Source organism: Lepidochelys olivacea (assembly GCF_965140295.1).
Source record: "Lepidochelys olivacea isolate rLepOli2 genome assembly, chromosome: 10".
In the NCBI taxonomy this organism is placed as follows: domain Eukaryota; kingdom Metazoa; phylum Chordata; order Testudines; family Cheloniidae; genus Lepidochelys; species Lepidochelys olivacea.
This window is the reverse complement of record NC_140420.1, coordinates 71294700-71319631: the sequence shown is the minus strand read 5'-3', so window position 1 is coordinate 71319631 and position 24932 is coordinate 71294700. Positions and strand designations below refer to the sequence as shown.

At 48.2% G+C, this 24932-nt stretch overlaps 1 protein-coding gene across 7 annotated transcripts in view; it reads right to left on the bottom strand.

Moving 5' to 3' along the window:
• NTRK3 (neurotrophic receptor tyrosine kinase 3) overlaps positions 1–24932 on the bottom strand; it is a 328552-nt gene that overhangs the window by 35569 nt on the left and 268051 nt on the right. For 3 of the 7 annotated variants that reach the window (XM_084640450.1, XM_084640449.1, XM_084640454.1), the window contains 3 exons: positions 18466–18709; positions 6257–6331; positions 1465–1578 (listed from right to left, as the gene is read on the bottom strand). In XM_084640450.1, the coding sequence (XP_084496576.1) occupies positions 1465–1578; positions 6257–6331; positions 18466–18709 (433 nt within the window). Of the gene's footprint in view, positions 1–1464; positions 1579–6256; positions 6332–15404; positions 15593–18465; positions 18710–24932 lie in introns of those variants that run through there. The other 4 variants (XM_084640451.1, XM_084640452.1, XM_084640455.1 and 1 more) reach the window with 4 other exon arrangements.

The following is a 24932-nucleotide window of genomic DNA, read 5'->3' as shown; positions in this document are numbered from 1 at the left end:
TGAATGGACCAGCTTTTGCCTTCTGTGTTGAAACTTTTTGCCTCTGCCCACACGCGCACACACTATGGGTCAGTCTGAAAGCTTCTGCTCCAGTCACCAGAGCTAACGCTTCCCCTCTCAGAGCCAGGTACATTGTACCCCAGCCATGCCCCATGGAACTGCCTGCACTACAGTGCTCACCCCACCCGAAGGAACCATCCCGCCTACAGAACCCCCACATGCCGCCCCCACCAGTTGATACACAAATACCTCCAATCCACTGATGCCAGCGGGTGCTCTGCATGTGGGTCAGGGATTGGTGGATGATGCATATAAAGCCCATGGGATTTTTAAGGTGACTAAGGCTATTTGCATGCATTTTAGACCCACTTAGGTTGCTCCCTCTGGAGCACTTACAGTTTAAATAGTAATGGCAGCAATTATTTTCAGATCCTAGACTAATAAAATCTTCTAATTTGTTGGAAGGATTCAGCCAGGTATAATAGAGCTCTAATGACTGTTTTAAAAAGTTCCTAGGCCCGGTTTTCAAACGCACCAAAACAGAACACTCAAATCCCATACGCTGATGCTCACCTCAGCCCTTAGACCCTCCACACACAGAATCTTAGAAATGCAGGGCTGGAAGGGACCTTAAGAGGTCATCTAGTCCAGCCCCTTGCACTCAGGCAGTATTACATACCTAGACCACCCCGACTCATGTTTGTCTAACCTCTTCTTAACGATGCCTCTTTTGGGTGAATAAGTGTCAATTTAAATAACTGAATGGGGGACTTAGTTCACATAGTGGCTTTGCACACTGAGCCCTCTGAGCCAATTGCTCTAGTAGTCTATACCAGTGGTTCTCAACCAGGGGGTACATCAGCTCATCTAGATATTTGCCTAGTTTTACAATAGGCTACATAAAAAGCCCTAGCAAAGTCAGCACAAACTAAAATTCCATACGACTTGTTTATACTGCTCGATATACTATCCACTGAAATATAAGTACCATATTTATATTCTAATTGATTTATTTCACAATTATATGGTAAAAATGAGAAAGTCAGCAATTTTGTAAGCAAGTAGTTTTAAAGTGGGGTGAAACTTGGGGGTACGCAAGACAAATCAAATTCTTGAAAGTGGGTACAGAAGTCTGGAAAGGTTGAGAGCCACTGGTCTATACTGAACTGGCAAGTGTGTATGTGTGCGCGTACACATGTGCACCATTGCTCTCTACTGGATGAAATGAGCACTACAGTGTGTCATAGGCCCTTTGCTATTACAAGCTTCAGGGGAATCTCCTTTAGCCAAAGTATAACCTTAGCTCTGCCCCCCCCCCCCATACCTCTGCAATGTGATACCATTTTCAGTTACATGATCACACACTGTTTTTCCACAGGACCCTTGCTTCATGCAATGTACATGCTGGAGAATGAATGAGGCCAGGCTGTGCAGTGATTTATTCTGGGGATCTGAACATCTCACCTCATTCACTGCAGATATTGTATGGTGTGTCATGAATGAGGGTGGTATCCACAGCATCCTTTCCTCTTTCACTGCAGATGTTGTATGGTGTGTAGTGAATAACGTAGAGGCCCCCTGGTAGAGAAGAGATAGCCTTGTGATTACGGCCATGGCTTGGGACTCCCAAGATTTGGATTCTGGTCTTGCTTGTGCCACAGATTTGCTGTGTGACCACAAGTAATTCACTTGATCTCTCTGTAACCTGGGTCCTCATCTGTAAAATGGGGAAATAAAATTTCCCAGCTTCACAAGAGTGCTGTGCAGATAGAGATTAGTGAGGTTCTCAGACACTGCAGTGATGAATGACATAGAAAAAGACAATAAAGAAAGAAAAAAATCTCCGTGTGGAAGCTGGATGGTGTGCAGCAAATGAGACATGGGGCCACACAATGAACACTAAGAAATAAAGAACAATTGCCCATGTTTACTGAGCACTGTCCATCCTGTGGCTCTTGCAGGAATAATAGCTCACGATCATATAATTAAAGACTGTAGGGTGATGCATACATCCGAGTGTAGAAGTTAAGGATGCACAGGCAGTCTTGACCTTTCCAGTACCTGACTTTTGCACGCTTCACTTTGCAACCTTTATGTTCTTTTAATGCAGTATTTTTGTATGGGTTGTGTGAGATTCTGAGTTAAACCTCTTGCTTCTGAGCTAGGTGCCTCCTGTTTAATAAAACATTAACTAATTAAGAAAAAAGATCCTGTTTGGGTGGCAGCACGCAGAAAGGAAAGAGAGAGCTGTGTGTTCAGGAAGACACCTGTTACATATGCATGTATGTCTCTCTCACCTCTTGATAGGTTCTAATGCCTGGCTAATGGCATGAGCTCACCAGGCAAGGCCACATCCTACAGCACTGCAGCTAGACTAATGTCCTTGCCCGGTAATGGCAGCATAGCCGCTGTCTTCATGAGTTGCTGGGGGTTGCTCAACCCCCGCTCTGCCCCTGGCCCTGACCCCACTCCACCCCTTTCCCCAAGCCCCCACCCCTGCCCCTAGTCTGCCCTGTCCCCAGAGGGCTCCGTGCCCTCGCTCCTCCCCTTTCCCCCCCCCCCCAGCGCCTCCTGCATGCTGCTGAACAGCGGATCCGTGGTGAGTGGGAGGCACTGAGCGGGAGGGAGAGGAGCTGATCGGCAGGACCACTGGCGGGCAGGAGGCGTGGAGAGAAGGCGGCGGAGCTGTTTGGGGGGCTGCCGGTGGGTGATGAGCACCCACTATTTTTCACGGAGTCGGCGCCTACGACTGGTAGTGTTGCACAAGCCAGGTAAGGAAAGGGCTAAGGAATCACAGCATGGTCCTTGCACTGGTGGATACTTTCCAGCTCCTGCTGTTTTTTCCAACCTGAGAATTTTCAGAGCTCACCACACCTGGACTGATTCGGAGACCCAGTTCCAAGCAGGGTACATTGTGTATCTCTGCCAACAACGTTTCCCTGTGCAGTTCTCGACCAAAGATTCTGTTTATCTCAGTAACTTATATGGCCCCATCACCACAGTCTCTGAGCAGCTGTGATGGGGTGTTGACCCCCCACACAAGCCCTCAGGGGGTTAATGTGGGCCAGGATGCTGCATCTGGGGTGGAACCAAGGCTTGATAGGCCTGATGGCAGATGAAGCCCACCTGGGATAGGAGTGTAAAGCCAGGAAGTGCAAGTAGGAGGTGGCTGAAGGGGTGAGGTCTGCAGTTACTTCCTAAAGAGAAAGGGAGTTGGTCAGGGACAAGGAGGAAATCCAGGAGAAGAGAAAGCTCTGAGGGTCCTGTCCTGGATTAGGGAGTCTGGCAAGAGGCTCAGAGGGGTGAAGTAGCCACAGAGACTGGAGGAATCTCTGGTGGAAACCCAGAGATAGGCAAGGACATAGAGAAATGGGGCAGGAAAGAGCCCAGGAAAACAACAGTCTCGGACTGAGCAGACTTAGGTTGCTAATTGTAGGATCCCGGGGCTGGAAGCTGAAGTAGTGGGCGGGACTGGGTTTCCCTACCAGCCACTGGCAAAGCTGCACAGGACCTGGAGTTGAAACAGAAGACTGTCTGAAATGGCACAAGGATATTGTATGGTGGGACTTTCCTACCCTAGAAGGGGAGGACTATATAGTGACCAGGCTGGAGGGCTGAGTCATGAAGAAGGAGCGTCCTGAGTCATGAAGAGAGTGAGGGGGTCATACCATGAATAACCCACAGAAGCGGGGGCTAGATGGTGTAGGGGAGGTGCTAATTCCCAGACCCTGTGGTGAGTGGGAAACCCTTCACAATGCCTCACAATCTTCTTAAATGTATTTATCGCCTGTGAGGTAGGGCGTTCTATTATGTCCATTTTACAGATGGGAAGCTGAGGCACAGAGACTAAATAACTTGCCTGAGGTCACACAGGAATTCAGTGGCAGAGCACTGGCGCACCCTCCCTCTCGATACAAGCTATTTGGGTCTCCCCTAAAGCATGGTCAGTGCAGAGCTCTCAAGTCCGGGACTCACTTCCCTCAGTCAGTCCGAGGGAGCTGGAGTCTACTGACCTCCATGGCAGGCTGCAAGGCCCTGCTGGAAGGGATACCAGGGGATATTTCTAAGTAAATTCCACCCCCCTCCCCCACACAACACCCAGAATAACTTGTTCTTTGTATTTGCCAATATATTAAAATTATCAAATGGTTGTATTACTAAATGGTATAAGATATGCTGTTAATTTGCATGTTATCTACACTGGAAAACAAATAAAACCAATAAAAGGAAGCAACAAATTTCCAGGTGGTTAGTACAATTATGAGCAAAGAGCCATTTGCAATGACAGTGCAGCCAAAGGAAGAGAGTGTTTGGGTGTTTGGGACGAAACGTTAACACAGGACATGCAAGAGCTCAGGGAACTTTGCATCCGAGTATGGTAGTGTTCTCTTGTCCAAATGTATCCACTCTCAGTGGGGTGCTGCATTTATGTGGAGCCTGATATTGCAAACAGTACCAGGTATAGCCCTTTCTAGAGTGAAGAGTCCCATTAACTTCCATGGGGATTGTTCATGGCAGTCCAGGGGTAAGTGTTTGCAGGATCAGGCTCACAGTTTGCAGAGACTTTGGATGAAAGGAGCTATGAAGAAGTTACATGTTATTATGTTTTGCTGGAGTTGACCTCTGCAGTATTTATTCAGTCACAAAGACGTGAATGAAAGACAAAAAACAGTGTGAATGCACAGGGGACAATCCCGTTAAAAAGACTCCCTTCAAGCAGAGGCGGATTATGGTTTTGTGGGGCCCTGGGCCAGAGCAAGTGGGGGCCCCCCAAACCTCCTGGGCACTCCTACCAGGAAAATGGGGTCGGGGCACAGGGGCCCGCCCGGCAGGAGCACCTCTGGTCAGGAACCCCACGTACACCTGGAAACTAGCCAGGTTCTTGAAATAAAGGCTTTCAAACACCAATCTCTACCCTGGCTGCAGGTCACATGGCCATGCTGGCTGGCACAGGGAACTGGCTCTGCAAACTGCCTGGTCTGGTGGGCTGGGCTGGACCCTGGGAGAGGTGGGCTCTGTGTGACCAGCCGCCATCCCACAGGGTACGCTGGGGACACGGCATGGCCCTGCACGAGCACTGGCCTCTCCTCCCTTGCCTGGCACCCAGACTGGATCACTTTAGACTAGATTCAGCCATGAGGGCTCTTGTTTCTTACAGCATCTTGGCTTAGTCCTTAGCCCCTCCCAGTCAGATTGATAACTCCGGTAAGTGGCCCCACCTGTGCCCAGAATCTCACAGCCCTGTGGAGCCTGTGATGGTCATTCCAGTTGGCTGTAGCTTCTCTGAGCTGTCCCTGTAATCCTGTCCTGGCTGTGGGGCCTGGCAGGCCTCCTTCGAGCTTGCTTTTCCCTTGCTGCCTTGGGCTCCCTGCAGCTGCAGGCTTCTGGCTCAGCCCTCCATCTAGGCCTGATTTAGCTGCATTTGTCATGTAGCTGCACTAACTTTCCCCAGCGGGGATGGAGACCTGAGCCAGGCAGAGGTGGGGCTGGACCCACAGCCAACTGAAAGGACCCATCAGCTTGGGACATGCTGCTTCTGCCCTTCTCTGTGCTTTGACCCCGTTCCCTGGCAGGAGTAGGCAGGCAGGCAGAGCGGGGCAAGCCCCCATGCCCCGACCCTGCTCCCCAGAAGGAGCACTGGGTGGGTAGAGCAGGTCAGGGTGCGGGGACCCTATTCTTCCAGGGCCCCACAATTGCCCGATGCCCCTGGGCACAGGCCCCGTTGGCCCAGTGGCTAATCCGCCATTGCCTTCAGGGCAGAGGATACAAATGACATCAGTTCTTACACTAATTCCATCCATGTCCTGCAGTGCCATTCTGGTTACTGCACTGAAATGCAAGAAAGCAGCAAAATCATATTTGGGATGAAGCCCGTTTAACTGCTGCAATGGCCCTTATATCGTCTGTCGACGCTGGATCTAAACTCACGCTATTGTGCGATTCTGGTGACAGACATTAACTGCTCGAGCCCTGCTCCCTGACAGCAATGCCAGGGGCCTTCCAAGAGACAGCCAGACACTTAACGCAGCACATGCCTTATTGTAATTTGTTTCAGCTACACTGAGAGGCTGTTTATCTGTATGAAGTTGTTGTGGGGGCAGGTTGCGTTCTCCTCCTACACAAGGGGTGGGGTCCCCTCCACTGCCACGTGCACTGCGGCAGACCAGTCCCAAAGCCAATCCCGTAAGTCATCACATGCTCGATCCAGACGACTCCCCAGCCTTCAAACTGCCCCCTGGAGTAGAAATCCACTCACTGTTTTAGCTGCTGGTCGTGCTAGTCTCTGCCGCTGCCACGCTGCGCTGCATTGGCCCTTCGGATGCGGCCCTTCCTGACAGTGAATGGGTGAAAACAAGGGAAGGAGAAAAACAAAAGAGAAGGGGAGGGAGTATGTGGGGGGGATGAAGCAGGGGGACAAGAAGGGAGAGGGTATGTCTTTAACTGAACTGTATGTCGATCACTGGCTGCAACATTCTAACAGCTTTACAACACTCATCGTGAGCATGGGGTCAGACAGATCCCCACTATTGTGCTGAGGCGTGGTGCACCCCTGCTCTGCCCCTGGGGTCATCATTTAAACAAGCGCAAAGGACTAAACAAAGGGATGGGCACCTGTGAATTAGACCCCTGACCTACATGGTAAAAGCCACCGAATAACACCGAGACCCTGTACAAAGAGTCTCCTTTCTTTCTTGCAGCACAGGAGGAACTGCAAAAGGCTGAAATTGTCCCCTGTGTCCAACTCCTAGATATCTCCAGTTCCTTTGCTACTAAATATCCTCCTTAGAATGACATACTTGGATTTATATCACTGCAGGTGGGACAGGGCCCAGACCCAGGCCTTTACTCAGCCACAACTTCCAGGGAACATTTGGCCTGAATCAAGACTGAGGACCTGATCCTGTAAGGTGCTGAGTGCTTGTCACTTTCACTGAAGCAAACAGGAATTCAAGCTGCTCAGACCCTGACAGGGCATGTTCAAAGCCTCTCAGAATTAAGGTCCTAAAGTTTCACAGGATAAAGCACCCACTATATAATGGATGGTTATGTGCCAGCACTCCTACTGGAGCGGTTATTCTTGTATCTAATTTTGCAGCGTAATACAGCAGTAACACAGAGGCTATGCTATTCTATGCTACACATGCCCCCCAGCATTAGGGACCACTGAGAGCAGCAATATAAATGTGGACTCATGAGAGCAACTTGTTTCACTTTTATTTAGTTTACAGGGTATCCTAGGCCAGAGGAGCAGCATGTCAGGCAGAAAAGTGATTCACAGGGAGTCAGTAATCTGCCTTTCTGTGACAACTTCCAACTCTATAGTGCTTTTTACAAACAGCAATTAAACCGCACAATACCCCCGTGAGGTAGGGAGGAATTATACCATTTCAGACGGGGGAAGCTGAGTTACAGGCCTGATTTGCAGTAGTGCAAAGTTATTAAGCAGCTTATGGTGACACCCTGAGTTTCATTTACAGTACTTCCCCCCCCCCCCGTTATTTCAGTCACATTTTGGAAATACAGGACCCTATGCTGCAAGATTATGACTGGCCTCGAATTCTACCCACACTGGTGGGAGTGACAGATGCTCCACCTCTCAGAGAACTGGGCCCAAAGAAGGGAAGAAGACAAAAAATATTATAAAAGAATGGAGGAGAAAACACTGAAATTAGACTTCGGCTGTATCAAAGCAGAAGGGGAGTCAGGGGAGACTGTCACTGGGCAAATAATGTTGAATGGCCGTGGCAGATACTGTGAAATCAGTGAGTAAGTCCTCTCCAGTGAACAGGACTCCAAAGGCAAAAATTAAAGGGACATCCCTGAGCTGTGCATTTAGTTGGAGCTCCGCGCACATGTGACCATTTTCATAGGCGGTGCTTAAGAACACAACATGGACTGCTGCCAAATTAAAGCAAAGAAGTAAGGGGGTTTGGGAGGCCTGGCCACCTAGTTACACTCACGTGCACCTTTTCACCAGAGTTAGCAGTGCAAATTTTAGCTGCTACCTGTAGCTGCAGGATCATCCCGTTCAGGCAATTGCTGTCTGAATGGCTGAAAAGCCCCTAAATTGCTTTGCTCTATTCCGAACAAAGCAAATGCCTGAGGAATGAGAACTGGGTGGGAAAGAGGTTGAGAAAATGATTTCACTTATGTTTAAATTTCCTGTTCATTAAAATGTTACAGAGTTAGAAAAGTCCACTGCACAAACTCTCCCAGCCAGCTGTGTCACAGGACGGGCATCAAAAAAGATACAGAGCAAATGAAGTCATCAACAATGGAAAAACACACCAATACAGCACAATGCAAATCCCACCTCAAACATGGGGCTGCAAGAGACATTTTCCCTGTGTCTGATCCCTTACCACGTGCTTATTCAATCACAAATAACTTAGGGAGAGAGAAACCCAAATTCAAGCAAATATGAAGAAGCTGTTGAAGCTGGCTAAAAAAGCCAATGATCTCATAAGCTATCCTCATATGTATTGGAAAAACTAGGAATGGAGTTACTACCCTGCTGCTGTGAGATACTGGCGAAGTATTTCAGAACTATAGGTCCTGTATGTTGTCACTCACTAATTACTGCAGAAAGGAAAGGGGGTTTGGAGTAAGAAAATATAAACATTTCCTCCCTGTGAATTCCTTTGACAATCTCATGATGTGATGCCCACATAAATGATTCTCCCCTCCTCCCCAATTCAGCGTGGCATGCACAGAAAGAGAACTATTTTCAGTTGTGCTCAGTACTTGTGCTACCCTCCTAAAAAAGATTTCTATTTCTATATATGTGCCATTTTGTGCATCATTGCCTGATTGTACGTGGAGCATGTTCTCTCTGAATGCCTAGCCCTAAATGGTCCATTTCTTAAGCACAGCTGTTTGCAAATACCATCTTTCTCCCTCTTTCATCTCCAGCTGGTTTGGAGTAGGAGTTCGCAGAGGGTGGCTGGGAGAGGAGGAGGATTATGAAATGGAGGGGAAGAGAGAGAGAATTCAGGCCACGCAGGAGTCAGGAGAAACATGTTCTCTTCCCATGCAAATATCTTAATTACAGAGGATGAGGAAGATATTTATATGTTAATTTTCATAGCGAGGTTTTCAATTTGCCTTTTGCACCAGGGGAAACCTTCAAGTCTATCCACTGAAAAAGCCACTGCCGTAAGCAACACATTAAAAAAAAAAACAAGCCAAGCCATAATTTACCAAGCTCCCATTAAACTCTCATAAGTTCTCCACCTCCTCTTCCCTTGCTGATCACCAAGGTGTTTGTGGCTAAGAGACAGCTTGCCACCTGTGACGATGTGGGACCATTCTTAATGTTTCCGCTGAATAGTGTGGGGGGTGCCTCAGTTTCCCCTATGCAGTTCTTAAGTATCTAGGGGGTGGGGTAAGGGTGTATGATCATTGCAGAGCCCTAGAGGGCAGGTGTGTGCAGGGGTCTGGACACAGAGAATGGCCGACACCCTGTTTCCTGGCCACTGGTGGCCTGGGCCCTCCCCCCCTGCAAGGTGAGAGCTAAAGGGTTGGAGAACAAAGGAATCAGGTGACCTCCTGGCCTGGGAAAGGAACAAAGCCCAGGGGAAGAGGGGCTGGAGGGAGTTTCAGTTTGGGGCTGGCTGGGACATGGAGTGAAGGGCAGATGTGGTTGTCTGGCTCACTGCCCCCCAAAATGGACCCAGCTGAGGGGTCCCGTTCTCTGCACCTACAAGCTCTGTTTTAGACCATGTCCCTGTCGTCTAATAAACCTCTGTTTTACTGGCTGGCTGAGAGTCATGTCTGGCTGCGAAGTTGGGGTGCAGGACCCTCTAGCTTCCCCAGGACCCCACCTGGGCGGACTCGCTGTGGGAAGCACACGGAGGGGCAGAGGAGGCGGAATGCTCCAAGGTCAGACCCAGGAAGAGGGAAGCCAGGTGAGCTGTGTGTCCTGCAGACAGGCTGCTCACAGGAAGGAGACTGCCCCAGAGTCCTGACTGGCTTCATGGGGAGCAGTTCCAGAGCATCGCCCAGGGACTCCGTGACACCACCCTTCTCCTCTGCTGCCCCTTCCTGCTTGTGACCTCACAGGTGCTGCGATGGAGATGAATGGTGAGGTCACAACATTGCGGGTAGGGAGCAAGCAGGAGGAGTCAGCTGATCAGCTGGGGAGCTGTGAAGAGTATAGGCCCAGCACTGGTAGAGAGGAGGGACTTGCTGCATCTAATTCTTAACTCATCTCCCTGAATGTGGCAAAGGCTTTTCTAAAATATTACGTGAATTATTTTTCATTTTCTCTGTAGTTTCTGGTGCCACCTGGGACAATAAGTGGAAGTGTCCAAAAAAAATCGGGAAACACATTTCTCATCCTTCTCGTCTGTCTGGCTTCATATGTAATATCCTAGGGTCAGCTTTGTACTCTCCCCTTTGCATGGCTCTGGTGGCACTAAGGGACCAGACACCGGTGAGAACTCCCTCTCTGCCACATCTGGCTCCTGAAGTATTCTCTGTGCAGCCCTTGGCATATGGGAGGTGGGGAATGGTGTGGCTAGAGCACACTGCTCCGGCAATCTCCATCTGACGGATATCCACTGGGAGCCACAGCTGGCCAGCATAGATTAGAGCAGGCTCTCGGCTTCTTTAATCTATGGTGGGGCTGGAGAAGAACTGACTCTACAAGCAGGGAGCCATCAACAGCTTCCTTTGCCCCTGCATCTGTTTGCTTCACCCAGCAGAAATTGGTTACAGCAGAGAATCCAGCCCTTAGGGTCTAGGCATTACTGGAATTTAAGTAGAGGGAAGCAGAAGAACCCTGAAATCTCACCAGAAGGTTTGCTGCCTCATGATTTGCAATGCAGTTGTGCAGGTTCAAGAAGCACAGACTATTTGGATAATCACCTGGATTTCTCTGTATTGAATAAAATGGAACCTCTACGTTACTGGTTTTGGTTTGCCCCTCACTCATATGGGTTCAGCATTTGATTGATTACCCACAGCTCATTGGAATTTCTCCAGACCATACTGGTGTAGAGATGAGGCTGGAAATCTCATGAGAACAGGGTCTCTTGGGAGACTTCCTGTATTTGCTGGTGAGCGAATTGGCTTTTACACAATGGCCTGATGCTTTCATGTATTCTGCAAACATGAGATGCAAACAGAGCAAGGTACAAGTTAAAGGAAGAGCTAACCGAACTGCTTCTGACTTCACCAAACTTCTGAAGTTGAGCTCCACCGCTGGAAGAAGGCTCAAGGCCTCAGTTCAAGCTCTTGATGAAGATTTGGGGAGCTGTATTGAGCTCTGGTTGAAAGCTCATGTGCTCATGAAACTGGAGGGGTTTAGCTAGCTCTGGGAGTCCACTTAGCTCTGGGCAAGATGCAGGGATGTGGTGACCTCAGGCACTAGGTCCTGAATTTAGTTTGAGCTCTGGATAAAGTTTTGGGGTTCCGTTTAAGCCGTGGGTAAAGGTTCAGGTTGGTTCTCATTTTACCTGAACGCGCTTACGAGCATCATCCCCTGGTGACGATGCTACGACTCAGAGTCTGGTGGCACAAATCCTGAGCTGGTGGTGATACTGGGGCAGAGGTCAAGCCTCCTAGCACGGCTGGCAGGCTGGCGTTTTCACTCGTTGATTACAGACTATTCTTCATAGTCCCCTTTTGTGTTTGTGCTTCAAAGAAGACGTCACTGGGCTGGTGAGAGGTCTTAGCCGGCCACATCCCTCTCATTACAGAAATTAAATGAACAGTATATACATCAAAACAGCAACGCAGCCATGAGATGGGCATGGGGGGGGGGAAGAGAAGGGAGGGCTGAGGGCGGGGAATTAGGGTAATTACCATTCCTGAGAAAATGCCATGAATTACAACACAACCTAATTACCCCAATTAATTCTTCTGCACTCACACTACTTTGTGAGGGGCTCTTAACTATCAAAGAGAGAGAGAGAGAGAGAGAGGAAAAAAAGAACCTTTACAATTTGTTGTTTTTTTTCCCATCGGTGTAAAAGCGAGGGGCGGAGGGTGGGGAAAAGAGCCCGGATGAAACACAAGATGCTGCTCTTACATCTACTTACAGGAGATATTGAACTGTACCGTGAATTCCATTTGCAGAGGTTTTACAGGAGCCGGAGTGATATCAAAGACCAACACATTTAATATTGTGCAGTCTCTTCCTACACACGCAGAACACCCAGTGTGCCTGGCCCAGGGGTATTTTTCCTGCACTGCCACACTGAAGCCTCCCCTTCCAAACCTGGGTGACTCCCAGTCCTGCTCTCTCACTTCTGGCTGCCAGGAGGGACTGGCACACTGAGTAGGGAGCATGCTGAGCCCTGAATACTGAGCACCAGCTGAGTAAGCAGCAGCATGGCTGTATTCTGATGGGAGTCCCATCCAGTCCTCGTCTGGGAAGTTGGTGACTGACGCTGGCACTGGAATAGAGAGATATTAAAGTGGGGAGAATGCAGTCGCATAGTGCTCCCTAAAAGGATACAAAGTTACACTGAGAAAAACAGTCCCACCAGTAGTGGAGATCTCCATTATCTGGCCAAGTTCATTGCAAGTCTCCGGCCACCAGTTTGCAGGCACATCTGCATGCATTCTGAAGGTCTCCAGGTGTGTGTATATAAATCTCCTCACTGTATTTTCCACTGAATGCATCCGATGAAGTGAGCTGTAGCTCACGAAAGCTTATGCTCAAATAAATTGGTTAGTCTCTAAGGTGTCACTAGTCCTCCTTTTCTTTTTGGTTCCCTTTCTGTCACCCTGAGGCACCTTCTATAACTCTTACAGTCCCCTAACAGCACCCATGACTATCTCTGTATGTGAATCTAGCACATACTCTGCCACGGTGTCTCCTATATTATGGGGAGCCCTTAATTAATCAGAATACTCTGTCCAGCTCCAACTTCCTTTCATCTGCGGATCTCAAAGCATTTTTACAGACATAAAAATTTCCAGCATTGCCAGGCTGTAAATCGTATTATCACTTCCATTTTACAGAAGGGGAACCTGAGGTACAGAAAGGTGAGGTGACTTGGATTCATTAGCCAGCGTTAGCACTGCACTGTGAAGCTGCAAAGTCCTACATGTGGTATATGGGCTGCCCAAGAGCTTATAGCAAAGTCAGTAAGACTAGACAGGGATGGCCATTTGGAAAGTGGTGTGTTTCAAAGTCCCAGACGGGGATACGGAGGGGAGAGCCCGCAGTGCTCCTATGCACACTCCGCATAGTGCGCAGGCTTCTGGTGCTTCAGACATGCCTCCTGGAAAAATTGCAAGAGGGGTGAGAGTGGACAGCTCTTCAGCAATTCCTAGTGAGAAGTGGCTGGTATTTCACAGACCATTATTTCTTCAGTATTAATTAAGGGGAAAGGGTTAGCGCTCTGCTAATTAGCATAAGTCAAATGGGAATGAAGTACAGTAATGCCAGCAGGGCGGGTGCCAAATCAATTTCCCCCACTTTTGCCCAGTAAACTTCAGCCAGATTTCTAAGACGGGAAGGCTGATGGATTAGCTCTAAATACTAGTACATTTTAAAACCACTTTTACATAGTGGTACAGCAAAACCTGTTCTAACTCTACTGGGGATTGGATGAGATGTGACATTGCATCCAAACTTGGGGCAGGGAGGTACTATGCTTGCTGGCACTGCTGTGCTGTAGCTGGGCATTTTTCTTGGTGCTAAGAGCGTCACAGTGAATGCCACACTGCCCTCATGCGACATGGAGATAGACAATAAAGCAAAGTCCCAGAGCAGCAGGAGAAGAGATAACAGGGACATTATATTCATGAAGGATTCTATAGTACTAAAATACCATGGCAATGGATGTGTGAGAAATGCCAATGGCTAGATTAGAGCTGAAACTCTTAAATGAATTGAAAAATGACGGGGACTAAACACTATCCAATGTTTTTATACCAGGAATGATGTCGTAACGAGGTTTCACTGCTTTTGATGCTACCAAACTCCCCTATTCTGCTCCCATTCCTGCTGTCATATCCATGTTAGGACATTAACTGGGCATCATTAGATGTTGGCTACAGAGAAGCTAGGATCAGGGTTCTCTTCCAACGACTTAGAAATGTCACCCTTCCATCCCCTGGTCTCCTACCATTACAAGCAAGCATCTACAATAGTGTCATGTGGAAAGTATTTAATTTAAATTGGGGAGTGGATTAAAAAGGAGAAAAGACCTGAACTTTCACCCAGAGCTCATATTAATCCTGAGCCACATAGGGTTCTGGAAAGAATTCTGTTAACTTTCCATTTCCATGCCTCTCCATGCTTCTGGCCACGACCCACCAGGCCAATGACAAAATATCACCAGAAAATATCTTCTTCCAACATTTCCAACCAGATTTTACAGACTTGAGGGGCTTGCACACCACCAGTGAAGCACCCAATTCAAGCTGAACTGTTAGGAACGCAATTCACCACTCATTAAAACACCGGGGACCCTTCAGTTGCCAGGTGTATTCCTGACACGGTGATCGCTTCTCTCTTGTTTTGGTGAAGGGGAACCCAATGACCTCACTGAGGAGATTCAACACTCCACCAAGACTAGCAAGGGCATGTACCAGAGCTGGTTGGGATCTTTCCCTGAGGTAGTGCCTAAGAGTGGAGTGTGTGAGTGAGGAAGTCACCTACTTCTTAGGATCCAAGCACAGCCCACACCTGCAGCACCCTCTGCTGTTCCATTCCTGTCCATCCCCAGCTGTCAAAGAATCTCAGTCCTGACTTAATTTACAAATCCCGGCTACTCCAGTCCAGGGCTCTCCACACAAATCTGCTGCACCTAAATCCTGACCTGCAAGTCCCCCTTCCTCTCATTGCAGTCCTGGGTCTTTTTTTCTGAAAAAGATTCCAGTCATGAAATTTAAAAAAAAGTATTTTCTCACCAATACACAGCTATTCAATCCTTTATTCCCACAGGGATCAAAACCAAAAACGAAATGGAACATTAAACAACGCTTTACACCAATGTTCCTTCAATTCTGCGGAATGCACACAGGTTTTAGGATTCTGCTCGTCCCCGTCCCACCCCACCACCCTCCCTCTCTTTCTAATCAAAGATTTTATCTCAGATCTTTTCATACTTGCCAAAAAACACTTCCTCCCCATCCCCATAAGAAACCCTGTCTTGTCAAAGCAGGTTTAAAAGCAAGAGCTGATGGGATTCCTAAGTGATCCGCGTGGGAAAGAACACATCTGTCTTCAGACTGAACATGGAGAGAGGGAGAACAAATCACTCTTTTGCTTTTATTACATCAATGTTTGTTTTCTGTATCCAAACGTGTAACAGGAAATTAAGCAGTTCACCTTTGTAAAGCATTTTGCATCCTACTTACGCATGAGCCAGATGGTGCTTTCTCTTTGTTTTAAAAGATTAAAAATGGAAAAGAAAAGAAATGGCTAGTAGTTAATCCCGAACCTGGAATGCACTCCCGCATCCCATCCTCAGCCGTGCTGGGCGAGGGCAAACACACAGACCCAACAGATTTAAGTAAGCTGCAGCCTTCAGAGTGCTGCAGACCTGTCAGATCTTGTCAGTTTTCAGATGGAATCCTTCACAGCCTTCTCAGAAAATGATAAATTACTGTATTCTTCTGGGGCCTCAACCTGGATACACAACACAATGTGTTACAAGAAATCACCCGAAATAGAACTTTGCTCCAGGATCCTACGAACGGGAAATATCCCCAGCAGAAAGGTGTTCTGCATGGACACTGAGAAGTTCGTTCCAGGAACTTACTATGGGGGTTATACCCACTGCTTGGTACCATACCCAAAGGGCAAACCTTAAAGGTTGAACTCATCAGCCACATCCTAATGGCTGCATATGGGAGTCCAAGTCCTATTATGATTCTCAGACTTGGGATCTTGCTCTCTGTCTGTGTTACTTCAACAGCAACCATTTGTGGTGTCTGGAACAGAGGTCAAATAGCCTTTCATGCTGGGCATAAGCAACAGGGACAGGTGAGCTCTGAAACCCAAAAGGTCCAGTTTTAATGCAAAAGACGTTAGGAGTAAAAATCCTAAGATGCATTCAGGGCCAAGAATAACAGTTGTTGCTAAACAGAATTGCTTGCCTTGCCCAGGTTTGCAAGAGAAGTCAATTGCACTTTACACCAGGGTTACAGCCAAATGGTCCCTGACACCACAGCTACAGAGCCATATCCAATACCACTGATGTCACCACCAGCTTTTTTCCCAGAAAGGTGGCAACGGCTGCTAGCATGGAGCTCAGCAATGCCGACTGCCCTTTACACACCTTACTCCTTCGCACAATTCAAACCTAGCAAAGCAAGTCTCATGCTATCAAAGAATGTTGTGCTAAGTGAGAGCAGAAGGGGAGAGGAGGACAGTTTGGGGGGAATGTTGGACCAGAGGACAGAGCACTTAGGACTCCTGGGTTTTGCTCCCAGCTATAAGAGGAACATGGCCTACTGGGGACAAGAGAATCAAGAGACCTGGGTGCAATTCTGTCCTCTGCCACTGATTCACTGTGTGACCTTAGACAAATCACTTAACCTCTCTGCTTCATTTTCCCCATGTGTAAAGAGGAGTAATAATAGTGACCCCTACTTCTCCGGGGTGGTTGTGGGGGCCCCTTCAAATGGACAGTGCTAGAGAGGGACTAAGTAGTAGTAGTATGGGTTAAATGATCAAGATTTGTTTTTAATCCTAAAACTAATAAAAAATTGGACTCTGCAGAAAAAAACTCTTCCCCTGAGACTCTCTGCTTGTATAGAGCACAGTGCCAGGGGCTGCTCTGGCCACACAAGGCAGCTGGTGTGATACAAAGAAAAGCCCACTAGAAACAGATGACTTCTAAAGACGTTGCAGTGACTGGCTGGAAAGGGAGTGTTTTAACTTCCACCTCCTCATTCAATAAAGACATAAAAAATCCTTCTGAGAGAAGATGGGAGGAGCCCCGGGACATCTCCATTACAGAGAGTGAAAAGGGCCCAACACAGTCCCTTCATCCATGAAGCTCTTTGCAGTGCTTACTCCCTTTCCATGGGACTAGTGGGAAGGCAGCGATCCTGCTACATCGATGACTTACAGAAACCCTACTGGGGTTTCCAATAATGTAATTAGACGGAGCATATCTTTTCTATAGTCATAGAGAGAAGAGTCAGATAATACCAGCTTGACAGCTCATCTTACTCCAAATCCTGCAAGACTCCTTCAGACATCATGCCCACTAACTTCTTATCTAGCCTGGTTCTTGAAATCTCTGCACTGACGGTGTCTTCACCATCTCCACCTTGGCCACTGCTCAATCGCTCTGTTGAGAGCTTTCCCCTGTCCATCTCCACCCTCCATCCCCCCACAAGGTAGCTCCTGCCTCAAGTTGTTTTAAAACAATGTGGCCATGGGTCACTCTGTCCCAAGGTGACAGAAATCAGGTGGAGCTCCAGCAGCCAGCTATATAGAACCAGACCCCTATGTTACAATCTGAAAGGAACCAAACCCAGAACATTCCCGACAGCAACAGCTTCCACTTCTTATCCTGAAAGACTCTTTTTTTGTGGAGGACAGGGTGCTGAATCCTCTATAGTATTCCCCCAAAGGAAAACCAATTTTCCACAGCTGAGGAGTACTGGGGAGAGCTTCCTTTAGAGCTCATCAGTAAAGCTCCTGCATTAGCCAGATGGGGCACTGCAGAGCAACACAGGGTTGTGTGTAAGGACACAGGAATGTGTAAGTATAAATCCCAGAAGATAAGGCTAGAAAGGAGCATCTGGGTCATTGAGTCGAGCGCCAGCATCTAGTGCACAATTATTCTCTGCACTAAACCCAGGTATTTATTTTCTAGTCTCCTATTGAACTTCTCTAATGACGGGGCTTGAGCAACCTACATTGGCAAATTACTCCATTGTCTAAATAATGTCCCTGTTGAAAGACAGTCCTGAGGTCAAACCTAAATTGCCTATTATTTCCTCTCCCATATTTTATGCAGTTATCAGTCATTATTTCAGTTGCCTTTTCTCTATATTAAATTTCTTTAACCACACTCTGCAGATCACGGCCTCCAATCCCTTAATCAGCTTTGTCACCCTCCTTGGGATTCTCTTTAATGCATCAGTGTCTTTTTTTTTTAAATAAAGAGAGGAATCCAAAACTGTACATTGTGTGTGTGTGTGTGTGCATCAGAGAGAGAAAGAGCTGAATATGTAAAAGATTAAGTGAATGTGTATAAGTGCATGAGTGTGCATTTGTGTCTGAGTTATAAATGTGTAGGGGGGTGTAGGTGAGAAGGACAGAGGGTACTGATGTGTGGGTGTGTGCATGCGTGGGTGTGCGCACCAGTATGTGCAAGGATGTGAGTCATGGGCAGCTGCATGAGTATGTGTTTCAGGGTTCATGAGAGCACAGGGGAAGGAATGAACAAGTGTGTGAGTTTAGTTTTGGTAGCTGACTGACTGCAACATTTCCTAGCCTCCCTCTGCTCTGCCCTTCAGACTCTGTTGCTGGAGCTGCCTTACCCTGTAGTAATCAGTGCTGTAGACATCTCTTGACATCCCAAAGTCTCCGATCTTCACGAGCAGGTTGGCTCCGACCAAGCAGTTCCTGGTTGCCAGGTCTCTGTGGACGAAGTGCTGGGAAGCAAGGTACACCATTCCAGAGGCAATCTGGCTAGCGATGTGCAGCATCTGGGACAGCCCCAGCTCCCCCTTGGCCTGTCGAGGCTGCCCATCCACCAGGATCATAGCATCTGGGCCATGCGCCCTGCAGGGGAAAGAGCAAAGAGCACAGAAGTGGGTATCTAAACAACCAGGTGGCAGGGATCTCAACCATCTCCATTCATCCTGGAGTCAGGGCATTGGGCCCCAACTCTGAGACCTTCCCTGTGCACTGGGATGATTGGCCTCTATGCACAGATATATTGGAAAGACAGAGCCAAAACAAACATGAACACCCTCAAGATCCGGAAGTTCAGTTCAGTTAACTTCACCCCCCATAAAACCTTCTCCAAATATTTAGAGATCTCCCTTTCTTCCAATCCCATCATTCCCTGGCTCCCCAGCAGCCTCCCTCTCCCCAAACAGGTTGCCCTTTTCCCACCAAACTCCATTCCACCAGCCCCCACTATGTCCTCTGCTCCTGGTGACGTTCCACTGAGTGAGAGGGGTCTCTGCTAGGCTTCAGATGTCACATGCTCCTGGGCTTCCCCGGGTCAGAACCCCAACTCTAACCCTGAGGCAGCCCTGGAATCTGTAAGCGTGGACAGGAGCTGAAGGTGGCAGGCAGAGGCAATGCATGGGAGTATGTGTGTGAATTGCAGGGTCACATGCCCTCCCAGAGTTGCTAACAGGGATTAGACCCTGAAAAGTCAGGGGAAATCCTGGGCAGCACAAGGTGTACGTATAAGAAACTAGTGCATTCTAGGTTTGAACTCAAGGTCAGCCTCCTTGCTGCCCTGCCCACCCAGTTCCCCTCACATACTAAGCCTGTCTTTGCCACACTATCTCCACCGTGATGTCTCTCCCCTGCTGGAGTTCACCCTCTGGTTGCCTGTGTGGAGGTGGAATAGGAAAAACATTCATATTTAGGGAAAAAGCAAGAGATTTTTCTGTGATCTTCTTCCTCCTGACTAGATACAGAACAACATTTCCTCTGGGTCTTTTCTACCACTCTCTTCAAAATGATTCTTGGCATTTCATCAAGCAAATTGAAACTGCATATACGGAGCTGTACCTCCTTCCCTGCATGGGGCTAAACATCCCCACAAGAGCAGAACTGTTTATCTCCTTTTCTTAAATGCCTGGCTGGGCTCTAGGATGAGCACTGGGATTAGAGTCCAGATATTTCGGGTTCAGCTGATTCTGTTTTTCAGATGCCACTTCTTCAAATGTCTATTGCCTTCCTGCCACCACAAATACAACCCTAAAGCTCCCCTACAAGACAGCAGGAGGAGCTCTGAAAGGGAAGGTGAACTCTACACGTGGCACTAGGGAGCAAGGAGTGCTGCAGACAGAGGTGGAGACGTTGCAGAGAGCGGGAGGTAGAAATGCTGCAGAGAGCACAGGGCTAGGGTTGGAGGAGCTGGGCTGGGGGGTAGAAATGTCACAGAGATTATGGAGCTAGTTGTAAAGAGCAGGTGGGTTGATGAGACAAGCTGTGCTCTGAGAGAACTTGTTAGGGAATGCTGCAGAGTGCAAGAGGGGATTACTGAAGACAGTATATAAGATGAATGATTGATGTCTTATTTAAACATCCTAAAGCCTGTTTTATACCAGGAAAATTAACTGTTGTTGACAACAGATGTCAGCAGTCGGTGGAGCTGAGCTGGTGCTGAGTACGGCTGAGCGACAAACATACACCAGAACAAACCACAGTGTCTGAAACAGTGAAGAACACAGCTGGCCATGGTCTGCACTTGCAGTTGGACCCTGCTCATCAAGGTTCGACTGTGGCTGACACCTGTTGTCAACAACGAGTAATATTTCTGGTGTAGAACAGGTCTGGAAGCGAGCAACATGTTGTTGATAGATTGCTGGAGATTCTTGTTTGATCTGCAGCTCATTCCAACTCCAAACAGACCAAGAGGCACCAAGGAAATCTCTCTTTCCGTCTAGGTAAGGAACACAGGACACGTTCAAAACATATTAGCTGCTCAAGGTCAACCTCAGAGGGGTGCACAGTTGCCCTCAACCAGCTAACACTTTTGTAAAAGTGGGACACCCTGTTTACACTAGTGTCTAAATTAGTTAAAACCTTTTAAAATGCAACCTAGTCTAGACAGGCCCTTCCTCACTCCCTGTAGCTGGGATGGTCCCAGAGGAGGTAGCGTCAACAGGCTAATGCCATTAGTGTAAGTGACGAGTGTGCATCGTTCTGTGGAGAAGGCTGCAGAGAGCATGTGAAGACAGGTTGGTCTGTCACTTTCTCAGAGAGTAGGGATAATGCAGTTTACTAAGGATTGTAAAACTGGGCAGATTCTCAGTCCATCAGAGGGGTTTGTTCTTTGGGGATAAAACACTGCAGTTCGTACGATGGACATTTGTGTCAGCATGGGGCAGAAATCCCGTCTTCAATGAGCACTGTCTCTTTTTGCCCCTCGCTGTTTGGACACTAGAGATGTTAAAATTATACTACTATGACTTGTTTTTTGGTAATGGATAGCATGTATGTTTGTTCCTTCTTTCTTCATAATCAAAAGGCTAAACAAACTTCCAAGATACAATTTGTCTGTGAGCAGGGAGCAAGTCTGGAGTATTTAATAAAAGAGGAAAATTAAAGATGACTGCAAATAGGGGTTTACTATGCAATTGTTTAAGTAACCTTAACTCTAGCTGTTGTTACCACTGACGCTCTGATTTTACAAACATGCATAATCAAACGTCGAAGAAACAATTGCCTCTGAGCAGGGAGCAAGTCTGGAGACTTTAATAAAAGGGGGAAATTAAAGGTGACTGCAAATAGGGGTTTACAATGGAATTGTTTAAGTAACCTTAACTCTAGCTGTTGCTGCCACCCAAGCTCTGAGTTTAACACACACGCTCGCTCATTCTGTCCTTCTCCATGGCTAGATAGAGAGGAAGACACATGTGCAGTAAACATCGAGAGAAAGAGAATATTTGAACACCACAGAAATGCAGAGCAGCCACCAATGGTATGAGCACAGCAGGGGCTCTGTAACTTTGCCTTGCATAGCAGCTCTAGTGAACACCCAGGCTCCCTAGTAAGTCAGCCCTGGAGACCCCCTGCTCCCTGGAGAGGGATGTTTACACTTCTCCCTGACAGGCTCTTTTGGAGGGAGCTGCCATTTCAATGCTGGCCTTTTATCAGCCAGGACACTGCAATTTGCAGCAGGCCTTTTTGTATTTCCTGATGGGCCTGACACGTCTGATCTGCCGCCACCAGTGACCAGAGGAGCAGCCAGGCTGCGTGAGGGCTGGGAATGAAGTATGAAGAGAGACCACCCTGTGGCACTCAATCCCCAGTCCAGCTGGCAGGTGTAAATTGAAATGACTCCCCTTGCCACATAGGTCACCTTTATTGTTCAGTGTTTTCTCTGAGAGGCCCTGTGCGGCATAATAAAAACTGGGGGACTTTTATTTATGATGCTTATCTGTGGGAAGCCCAGGCTAAAGTGAGCCCTCTCCCCTTTTACTGCTTTTTCAATGTCTATTGAAATGTGTAGTTAAACTTGAACAAGTTCATTTGATTATCTCCTGAAAGCAGCCCCCACCCCTCTGGCTCTGGGAGCAGTGCTGGGTGAAGTATGCCGAAGAAAACTTCTGCATGCCTCCTGCAGGATGAATGCCCAAAGCAAGGAATGCACCAGAGTGGACAGTGCTATGTCTGCATGGGTTATGTCGCTCAGGAGTGTGGCTAATTCACACCCTTGAGCGACATAACGTAAGCTGTAGTGTAGCCATGGCCTAATACCTGGGACCAGCACAGCTACAACAGTACTCCCAAGGGCTTCAGAGACTGGTCCACATTCAGCCCCAGGCTAACCTGGGGTAATATCTGCTGAAGTCACTGGTAGTTAGGCCCTCTCATGCCAGGGCTAATTCCTAACCAGCACTGATGTGTGGCCACCACTGGTGTGGCATGTAGCAGCTGCTTCACAGCACACAATAACACTGCACAAGAAGTTAAGGAAGGCAGCAAAGAAGGACCTTGCAGCTGATGGGTGAAATTAAAGAAGAATGTTATTATCCTTGCTGAGCTTTTGACAGTGTCTGGGAGTGAACTCCCCTTTTTGAGGGAATGCACTGGGGATTTTAAGTGACACAAGTGTCCAGGGCCTGGGCTTTGTGCCCTGCCTGAAAGATGGCACCTCCCACAGCATCGTTTCAGCAAAGGGAGGCATGGCGGGTCCCTGTTCCAGTCCCGTCAGAGGCTCCTCTGCAGCAAGCAAAAGAGAGGCCCTATTTATCTGATGTAAAGACCTTCATGCCTAAGGAGACCTGACTCCAGCTCCCCGCCCAGCACCTCTGGGCTGGCTACACAAAGGACCCAGTGTACGCACACCAGCAACAGCACAGGGATCAATTCATGGCTCTGCCTGAACTCACTGCCCAAGGGAGAGAGGTTCGGTCTGGCAGCCTCCCTTTCCCGGGGCTGCCCTCTCTCTACCTCGTCCCCTTTGTGAGGATGGCAGCAGTGCTGCATTAGTGAATCAGGCTCAGGGGGTTCATGCTCTCTCTGAACACCCTGAGCTTTGTGGGGTGTTCCCTTGGCCCAGGTGTCTCTTGGAGCCCTCCTGTCCCAATAACTAGGCTGGTGTCTCGTCCCATCACTAGTAAAAAAGGGTCTGGGGTGTATCAGGGATGTGAGGGCAGCTACTGGTTTTCCAGAGTGTCCACTCTGCCCACCACATAACTCCCCAGAGTAGGGGGCCCGGGGATGACCACAGCATGAGGGGGAAAAGTATCCAAAAGGTGTATGGCTGTAATGCCTGGGACTACTGGGTAATCCAGAGATTGGACTCCATCACATGGAGCCAGGGCAGTGGGGCATAATACGGTAATGAGACAAAGACCCTCCCTAATAGGTTATTCCAGAGAGCCCACTGGGTACCCAGGCACTCCTCAACCATGGGTTATCTCACTTAATGAGGCAAATTGTGGCTTGACTCCAATAGTCAACCAATAATATAACCCTGGAAGCGTGGGGGTGGAATAGCTCCAAGGCCTTCGTCTGGAGTATGAATGTCTGTGTCAAGCCAGGCCCCAGAGCTCTGGCAGCGGAAAGGCTTAACAAGGAATGGCTTTGTCACTCTGCAGTGTCCAGCTGGCCTGTTCTGTAGCATTCTGTTTGGTGAGGTCAATTAAAGGAGATGCCAAAATGGTACAATAGGGTATGACTCACCTGCAATATGTGCCTAGTCCTAAGGAGGACAAGGCTTACAACCTTTTTTTTTTTTTTGGCCAGGGAATGGTGTCTCCATTTCATCTAAGAGCAGATGGATTTTCTCCTTTTCTATTAAGTACCTCAAGTACTTGGTCTCTCATGCTTTTCTCTGGGCTGGCTTCCTTCAGCAACACACTGTCCTACAGGTTGTATCTGCACTCCGAACTAAAAGAAGGACCACCTCACCCAAATAGGCAGCTACATGCTCACAGTGATGGCAGGAAGAGGTGGTCTAATAACTGCTGGAAGGTGGTGGGGTGCCACACAAGGCATGGTAGTGAAATGGGAGAGCCCCGGGGTGGGGAAGGCTGGCTTCTCTTTGGATTTGGCTGTGAAGGGGACCTGCCAATGCCTCTTTGGTATGTCTAATAAATTGATGTATTGTGTTGTTCCTAACTTGTCAACCAGCTCTTCCCGCTAGGGCATGGGGTAGGGATTGACCTGGGAAATCACATGCAGTTTCCTGAAGTCTGCACACAACCGCCCAGACACCTCTGGCTTGGGGACCAAAATGCTGGGGCTGCCCCCCAAGGACTGTGAAACGCCTACATCAGTGCGAGAGCCCCCTTGCAGAGCTCTGGGGGGAGGTGAACCTTTCAAGAGCCATTCCCAGAGCCTCATGCATGCAGGACACTTGTTTAACAACCCAAACCTTTAGGGAAGGATTTGTTTTTCCTGGTCAGAAATCGATTGCACCAGTGGAACAATAATCTCCGTGAACAGGAGAGCCCCAGCTCTAGCACTGACATCATGTTCAGCTCCTCACTCCTAATGCAATTATGCTCGTGCTTAGCAGTCAAAACACAAAAATATCAAGGGTCCAATTTTCTAAATACTTGGAAATAAAGCTAGTAATTATTTCAAGAGGTAAGCGCCACTCCACTCACAGTACAAGTTTTAGAGCATGATTTCTGCATCACAGGAGACTAGCATCAGACACATTTGCTGTATGCTCCACACCACTCAGAGATGTGAAACAGGGCTACGTTAACGCAAACTGAAACCTTTTTGTTCACGCCAGGAGGGTCTACACAGGGCAGGCAGAGCACCCCTCAAATCACACCCCTCTAATACGCTTTCCCAT